The sequence below is a fragment of the Formica exsecta genome, unplaced genomic scaffold (assembly GCF_003651465.1).
Source record: "Formica exsecta isolate Colony F162 unplaced genomic scaffold, ASM365146v1 scaffold83, whole genome shotgun sequence".
NCBI classification, from domain to species: domain Eukaryota; kingdom Metazoa; phylum Arthropoda; class Insecta; order Hymenoptera; family Formicidae; genus Formica; species Formica exsecta.
Window position 1 is genome coordinate 439,622 of NW_021853600.1, and position 7,475 is coordinate 447,096.

The window sequence follows — 7,475 nt, forward strand, 5'->3', positions numbered from 1 at the left end:
TCGTCGTCAGTGGTCGTCAGTCAGTCTAAGATGGCGTAGCGTTCAGTAGCGTTCGGATGACAGTTGGCGCATCGGAACTGGAAGAAGATAGATAACAACAACCACGACGACAGATTCGTTCGATTGCCCGATTTCGCTGCACTTCGTGTGCGAGCGCGAAAGTGTAAAGTGTCATCGAGAACGTATTCTCCAAGTCATCTAGGATAGGTGGCTCATTTTTCCCCGCGTACGACGTATCCGCATCCACACGACGGCTGTCCTCTCTCTGTCTGTCTGTCTCTCTCTCTCTCTCTTCTCACGTGGACTATTTCTTTTTGGCCAGCGTGCGTCTTGCCACGCCGTATTTATAGCGATAACGTGCGTTAGCGGTAATAGAAGGAAGGAACAGAGGGTAGGAAGGGAAGGGGGGAGAGCGACAGGCACGTTGTGTCGTGGAAAATCGTCGCGGATGCGAAGAGCGAGCGTCGACCGTCGACCACTCCGAAAAGCGTTGAAACGGGACGGTTAGAGGAGGAGGGAGGAAAGGTTGAGCCTTGGAAGAAGCAAGGATAGAGAAAGAGAGGGGGAGGGAAGGGGGCGTCGTCGTCAGTGGTCGTCAGTCAGTCTAAGATGGCGTAGCGTTCAGTAGCGTTCGGATGACAGTTGGCGCATCGGAACTGGAAGAAGATAGATAACAACAACCACGACGACAGATTCGTTCGATTGCCCGATTTCGCTGCACTTCGTGTGCGAGCGCGAAAGTGTAAAGTGTCATCGAGAACGTATTCTCCAAGTCATCTAGGATAGGTGGCTCATTTTTCCCCGCGTACGACGTATCCGCATCCACACGACGGCTGTCCTCTCTCTGTCTGTCTGTCTCTCTCTCTCTCTCTCTTCTCACGTGGACTATTTCTTTTTGGCCAGCGTGCGTCTTGCCACGCCGTATTTATAGCGATAACGTGTGTTGTTCAAAAATAGGTGAGTATATATGTACGCGCGTCTCTCACGTGCGTCATCTACGGCTCATCTTTGTCGTCGTCCGATCGTATAAAGATCTATGCACGTTACATACATAACGTCACGTCTCAACCTAATGTCATATATTCTTATATGGTTGTCAAGTAGAGCAATACACATTGACATGTTACAGAACCAGATTGTTATCGATATTTAAAACCCACTGAGAAATATTTCATGTTGCATTGACGTGACAATTACATACCCTAAGTGTACAAATCTTTATACGTCCATCTGACAGATAAGATAAGGCAGGGTGACAAATACGTCTTGGCGAATAACGGACATGTTCGCGAGTTTACTTCACTCGTCATAGTCCATTCTCATTACTCTGTATTCACATTGCAGCTGAAAATCGTGTATACACGCACGCACAAGTGAACACCCTGTATCGTAAAGATGAGCCTGCTTTGCGACTGGCAGACCAGCAAACAGAAACTTTCGGAGCGTGGCCAGTACTTGCTGGAGACTGGACAATGGTCCGATTGCAACTTTATCGTCGGGCAAGAACCTCAACAACAGACTCTCAAAGGCCACAAATTGTTTCTGGCAATGTCTAGCCCAGTTTTCGAGGCTATGTTCTTTGGCGGTATGGCAGAAAAGAATGATCCGATACCGATAAAGGATGTTCAGCCTGAAGCGTTTAAGGCTTTGTTGGAATATATATATACAGATAAAGTAGAGTTAGGATCTTTCGAGTTGGCTTGTGAGTTATGTTATTGTGCCAAGAAGTACATGCTGCCATGCTTAGTAGAGGAATGCACAAAGTATCTCTGGTCAGATCTCTCGCCGAAGAAAGCATGTAGGGCATACGAATTTGCTCAATTGTTTGAAGAACCTGTGTTGATGGACAAGTGTTTGCAGATCATACGCACAAAGACGGACGAAATATTAAAGGAATCTAGTTGGGAGGATGTGGAGCTAGGAACACTTCTCAAGGTCTTGGACCAAGATGATTTGCAGATCAGTTCGGAGATAGAATTATTTACTGGATTGGAACAATGGGCCAAGGCAGAATGTTCTAGGAAATTTCTTGATCCAACCAATGGAAAATCTTTAAAATCTGTTATTGGAAATGCCCTCTCAAAGATAAGATTTTTGAGTTTGACTCCGCAAGAGTTTGCAGGAGGTCCTGGTATGTCTCCTCTGCTCACAAAAGATGAGGCTTTTGATATATTAATGAATATATTACGTACTGACAACAAAACACCTATGCCCGAAGGTTTCTGTACTAATTCAAATAGCAGAGCAAAGCCAGTAAAGTCTCAAACTACGAATGGTACCACTATGGTACTTCCCAAAGTAAGTCACAAAGTTTTCTGGATGGTTGCTAAAGAACAACATTTTATTAAAAGAAGATATATAAATATATATATGTTAGAGTGAAAAAGTATATATTACAGCACTTTTCTCATTTGTTTTCTCTCTTTTAGATGTTTTCTCTTTTAGATGAGGAAAAAACAAGATCTTTTATTCAACCATTTATTCCATACGGTCAATTGAATATTCCGGTGCGTACTGGCCTTCTAAATGATAGGGAGCCTAGCAGTACATTGCGGGAAACTTCACCGATATTTGGAGGGAGACATGAACAAGGCATGAATAAGGATTCTGGAAATTTATTTGCAAATTCCTCTTCCACGGCAGTGCTCGTACGCGAGGGACCAAAATATTACTGCCTCAGATCGATAGTTCAACAAACAGATTGCTTGAATACAAACGTACTGGATTGTTCCGTCACGTTCAGTGTGGATAAGAACATTTGTGTAGTGGGTGTACAAGTTCCCACGCAAATCGCCGCGGTAAGCTAGAGAGATTAGTTATTATGTCCATCTAATTACCGTTCGCCAGGAGGCCAAGGGCCAAACAGGCCTGTATGGCCCGGGAGCAGTAGTAGTAATTACCGTTCGCATATATCACGCAATTCGTTTATTAGGCGAGCAGTTTTACTCACCCTATACATGGTGATACGTCTTACACCGAAATCTTGTACGCTCATCTTCTCGACTGCGACGGCACGCGTTTGACGTACACACATTTCACCACTAAAGCGAATTTCGGCACTCTCGTGGAAATTACTTTTAATCGACCAGTTTACATTCAGAAGCATAAGGTTCGTGTAACTGCAATATAATTATTTTTTTACTATGTAATTAATATTTGTCATTACTTTTTGCAAAAATCATAAAATAATCTCATTCTGAAGTGCCAAAAATTCTCGATTTGCTTTGATCGTTTGCAGATATATTATTATATTCAGATATATTATTATATTCAATCGTTTATATCATGAAAATATTATTCTGTTATGAACAGGTTTACCGAGTTGGTGTGGTATTTAATAAGGCTGGATGGTATCCAGTAGGAGTTTGTGCCCAAAATATGTCCTGTGATTCTGTGTTCTTCTCATTCGGAGTTGGTAATAGTGCACATGCGATTCGTGATGGTCTTATTCGATCTATAGTTTTCACATATCATTAGTGTCTTTGATCATGTTGAACATGACAGAAAAAAGAATTGCGTACATACTTTTGGACTTATGAAAATAAAAAGAATCCACTCTTACGTTGTACATTGCATTGTTGTGACATTTCTTTATTTTTCAAAGCAATCTTTCACTGTAAATTTTGAAAAAAATGTACAAATATACTCGATTCTAAGCATAAAGATATAATTTATTCTGTACAAATAAAAACCTTTTTAACTTATACGGCGCGAATATCGACATTTAATAAATATAAAGAGAAGAATCTGTATTTTAAATGCTTTTATTAAATTTTGCACATCCATTATTTCGTGTTTTGATTTTCCTCATATTCCAATATCAATTCTTTCCTGATCTTAATCTGATACTTATAAAAAATAATTTATTTAAAATTGTGTTATCTATATATCTTTGCATTATATACAGTTTAACAAGATCTACTACTTGTTAAACAAATATCAAAAAAGTTTGCATTGAATTATCAATTAGAAAATATAACATACGTTATTTTTTATACCCATATATTTTTTTTTAAATATATTTGTGACTTTTTTGCAATGTGGCAAAAGCCAATAAAAACAAACTTACAAAATATATTATCAGTCTATAAAAATTTTCATCTAACTTTTTACTTTATCAAAGTATTTATCATTATGTCATTTAGCCTATCTGTGGCACTTATAACTCTATTAAAAATACTTTATAATATATATATATATATATGCGCATTAAAAGCAATAATATCTGTTAAATCTCTTTGTATAAAAACACGTTAATTTGTACGTATAATGTTCGTTTTGTGAATGTCACGCATTCTGAACATAACATTTTTAATTAAAAATATTATATCTTATGCGAGAGAGTAAAAGTTTTGTGCCTTTAAATCTAACTTGATAAACTCTTACGTTTTATGTACAATAAAATCCCAGGTATCTTTCCATCTCAATTTTATCACATCCTTGGCACTGAGAGCTGATGTTCCATAACTAAATACAATGAATTTCTTAAATACATAAATGACAAACAGTATCCAAGCGATGGTACCACATGTTAGAATGTACAATGAAATGTTCCATGGACGATGAGTGCTGAAATAGAAGATAGATAATTAACATTAACTTCATATAAGATCAAATTATATTTAATGTTATACTATTAAATTAGGAAAACATACCCAATTAAATAATACAGATGATCAATTGTTGCTGCTGTTAATAAGACTTTGAAAATAAAAGCTGGTAAGTAATGATGCAAAAACAAAGTTCGTTCGACAAATAAAAACGGCAAGAAATGAAGAAGATATCCAGTTAACAGTACATAAGCATTGTTAACAAACTTTTCCCATTCTTCCTCGGCAATATCAAAGCATTTTCTTCTTCTTCTCATCAAATAAAATATTAATAGCCCCGAATACACAATTACCGAAATTGTGCCGGAGTACCAAATCGCGATGTTTCCCAAAAGATGTACTTGTGCCTAAAAATCATATGATGAGCGCGATTTAAGCTTAGTTTATAAAAATCAGTGAATTTATCTAGTGGTAAAAAATTGACTGAAAACATTAAAATAAGAAACGTAAAAAAATTAAAATTAAAATAAAAGATGTAAAGAAGCAAGTTGAGCGCAATTAAAATACATCATATTTTATCTTAAGGATACATTTATCGATATATCGAGCGTTCAAGTGTGCAATTTTTCGACTTACATTGCTATCGTTGGACACCCAGTATGCGATTCCCCGGGACATCAATGGCCATTCGAGCGGTCCGCTGGAATACATATGGCTATTTTGACCTTCCTGACCGCCAAATAACATTTTGATCTGCAGTTCTGCAAATTTCTCCCAGAAGCTTAATGCGGTCGCCTGCAACGGTATCATCTCCGCGCTAATTAGATCCCGTTCCCGTTGCTTTTGGTCCTCGCTCTTGGTATAACGATGCTCCTCGACGTTCCAAATGGAATTGGTCTGGTCCATCAGCCGGTCCGCCACCACCTCGTGCTGATTGAAGCCCCAGTCGGGCAGTTGTCTGCCGCTGAACTTTAACGCGAACTCCGCTCCGTTCGCGTGCACGTGTATCAACCGCACTTGGCTCTGTATCGCATGCCATGCGTCGCCGGAGTGATCTCTGTTCGTGATCTCCACCCGCCAGAGATTTTGCGACGGCATCGACACATTGTAATCGATATAGCATGACACCTCTTGACTTTGCGGCGTCATCGGCGCCGCGACGTCATGCGAATTTAACGCCCTGCTCGTGATTCCGTGTACTAGTTGAATCACGTCCCCATGCCGGATAGGCTTGCTGGGTTTCGTCACCACTAGATCGTTCCTATCTGGTCTTTTTACAATCCACCAGTTGTTAACATCCTTAAATGAATAACAAGTGACCTGCTGCTGATGAGAACTGCCACGACCATCGGGATATCGCAACGGATACACGTGGTTGTGACTGTGTAGCCAGCAAGCTCTGCCGTATGTATGTCGGAGAGTGATCTGTGAACCGTGTGTTACTTCCAGAGGTTGCCCCTTCGTGATACTGGCGAGTCCTCCTTCCAAACTCGCTTGAAACGCGCTCGTCATGACCGAATCATGTGGCCCTGCTTTCGAGAGTATCGCCAAATGTACATAGAATATGCTTAGATATACGGTGGCAATAACGGCGATCAACACGACGAGTCTTATTAGAAGATGAATCCACAACATTGTACTTGACAGAGTCCTCTTTGGAAGCAGGGACCAGTAATCGCGAGCAATCAAAAAGAGCGCGAGAACCATTGAGTAAAATCCAACATATTTCACACTACAAAGAAAGGTTTTGATTAGACAAACTCAATCGAGAATGAGTGCGGGCAGTGACGATAAATAAAATCGTACCACATCGCGCATGTTAAGTTTGCGATGCCTAATATCAGCCAAATCCACCAGGACGCAGATGTCGGTCGGTCCATAATTTTTCGAAATTTTACGATGCACAACAAACCAAGCAAAGAAAATTGCATCAAAATACTTTCCATCAGAACAAATCTGGACTGTGTCAACAATGCATTGTCTAAAATATCAATGAGTGTATTAGCAAAATATGTTAATAGAGGACACCATGCATTGTAGAATTGCGTTAAATATCACAGAGAGCAACAATTAGTATTAAAATATTAAATATTAAATTATATATGTAGATTATATTATACATGCAGAGAATTTATCATCTTCCAATCATAAACTTAGCAAAATTAATCTTGAAACTTAATTTTTTAATCATACGAATCATATATTACATTTCCGCATTATCTACCGTATTAGCATTCTTTCAATTAAGAAATTAGAAATAAAAAAAAGAGAACAATGTGCCGCAATCTCTTGAATAATGCACTTTCTACCCAAGACAAAGTTACCGAGTAATAATAGAATTCCGCCAATTGTCGCGGTCCATTGCTTCAAGCCCAGCTCTAAAATGAGATGATATCCCGTGGGGATCAGCAGACTACCGCATATTGCCGGTACTAGGCGTAAAGCGTATAGAGGAACCGTATCGCCGTAAGAACTTCCGATTCTGTCGAACTTGAATTGTCCGTCGAATCCAGCCAAGTACGCCGCTGCGGAAACCAATTGCTTTCCCAGAGGCGGATGAGAGTCAAAAAAGAACGTTCTCTTCATGTATAATCCGACATATTTGCCATAATGCAGCTCATCGAATCTACATGTAATTAATTATGATAAATTAAATAATAGCTAATAATTGAGAAAATGAGTGAAAATTAGCTTAAAGTATATTTCAAGTCCTAGCCATTTTTCGATCCATTATTTTACATTTTGAGAAATTTATTTGGTCAATTTGTATTAAAAAATGTAATTAATTTAAATAATAGCTAATAATTGAGAAAATGAGTGAAAATTAGCTTAAAGTATATTTCAAGTCCTAGCCATTTTTCGATCCATTCGATCCATTTTTGAGAAATTTATTTGGTCAATTTGTATTAAAAAAAAAAAAAAATA

The 7,475-nt window shown here is 38.7% G+C and overlaps 2 protein-coding genes across 2 annotated transcripts in view; one reads left to right on the forward strand and one right to left on the reverse strand.

Annotated features, from left to right (window-relative positions):
- The first annotated feature begins 362 nt into the window (after nucleotides 1–362).
- LOC115244720 lies at nucleotides 363–3,743 on the forward strand. The gene is made up of 5 exons (XM_029822633.1): nucleotides 363–957; nucleotides 1,345–2,298; nucleotides 2,430–2,798; nucleotides 2,933–3,109; nucleotides 3,313–3,743. Exons 2-5 carry the CDS (start codon nucleotides 1,396–1,398, stop codon nucleotides 3,475–3,477), a joined length of 1,614 nt encoding a protein of 537 aa, XP_029678493.1. The 5' UTR covers nucleotides 363–957; nucleotides 1,345–1,395; the 3' UTR covers nucleotides 3,478–3,743.
- Nucleotides 3,744–3,915: 172 nt separating this feature from the next.
- Nucleotides 3,916–7,475, reverse strand: part of LOC115244717 (protein O-mannosyltransferase 1) — a 9,874-nt gene continuing 6,314 nt past the window's right edge. Inside the window, exons 2-6 of the mRNA XM_029822626.1 lie at nucleotides 6,875–7,176; nucleotides 6,357–6,531; nucleotides 5,187–6,282; nucleotides 4,656–4,957; nucleotides 3,916–4,569 (exon numbers count right to left, since the gene is read on the reverse strand). Of these exons, the coding sequence (XP_029678486.1) occupies nucleotides 4,383–4,569; nucleotides 4,656–4,957; nucleotides 5,187–6,282; nucleotides 6,357–6,531; nucleotides 6,875–7,176 (2,062 nt within the window). The 3' untranslated portion in view covers nucleotides 3,916–4,382. The remainder of the gene's footprint in view (nucleotides 4,570–4,655; nucleotides 4,958–5,186; nucleotides 6,283–6,356; nucleotides 6,532–6,874; nucleotides 7,177–7,475) is intronic.

Excerpts from the sequence above, each read along its gene's own strand:
- LOC115244720 (XM_029822633.1), top strand. The coding sequence starts at position 1,396 with ATGAGCCTGCTTTGCGACTGGCAGACCAGCAAACAGAAACTTTCGGAG. Across the intron at positions 2,799-2,932 it reads TTCCCACGCAAATCGCCGCG|GCGAGCAGTTTTACTCACCC; the intron begins GTAAGCTAGAGA and ends TTCGTTTATTAG. Across the intron at positions 3,110-3,312 it reads TTTACATTCAGAAGCATAAG|GTTTACCGAGTTGGTGTGGT; the intron begins GTTCGTGTAACT and ends TGTTATGAACAG.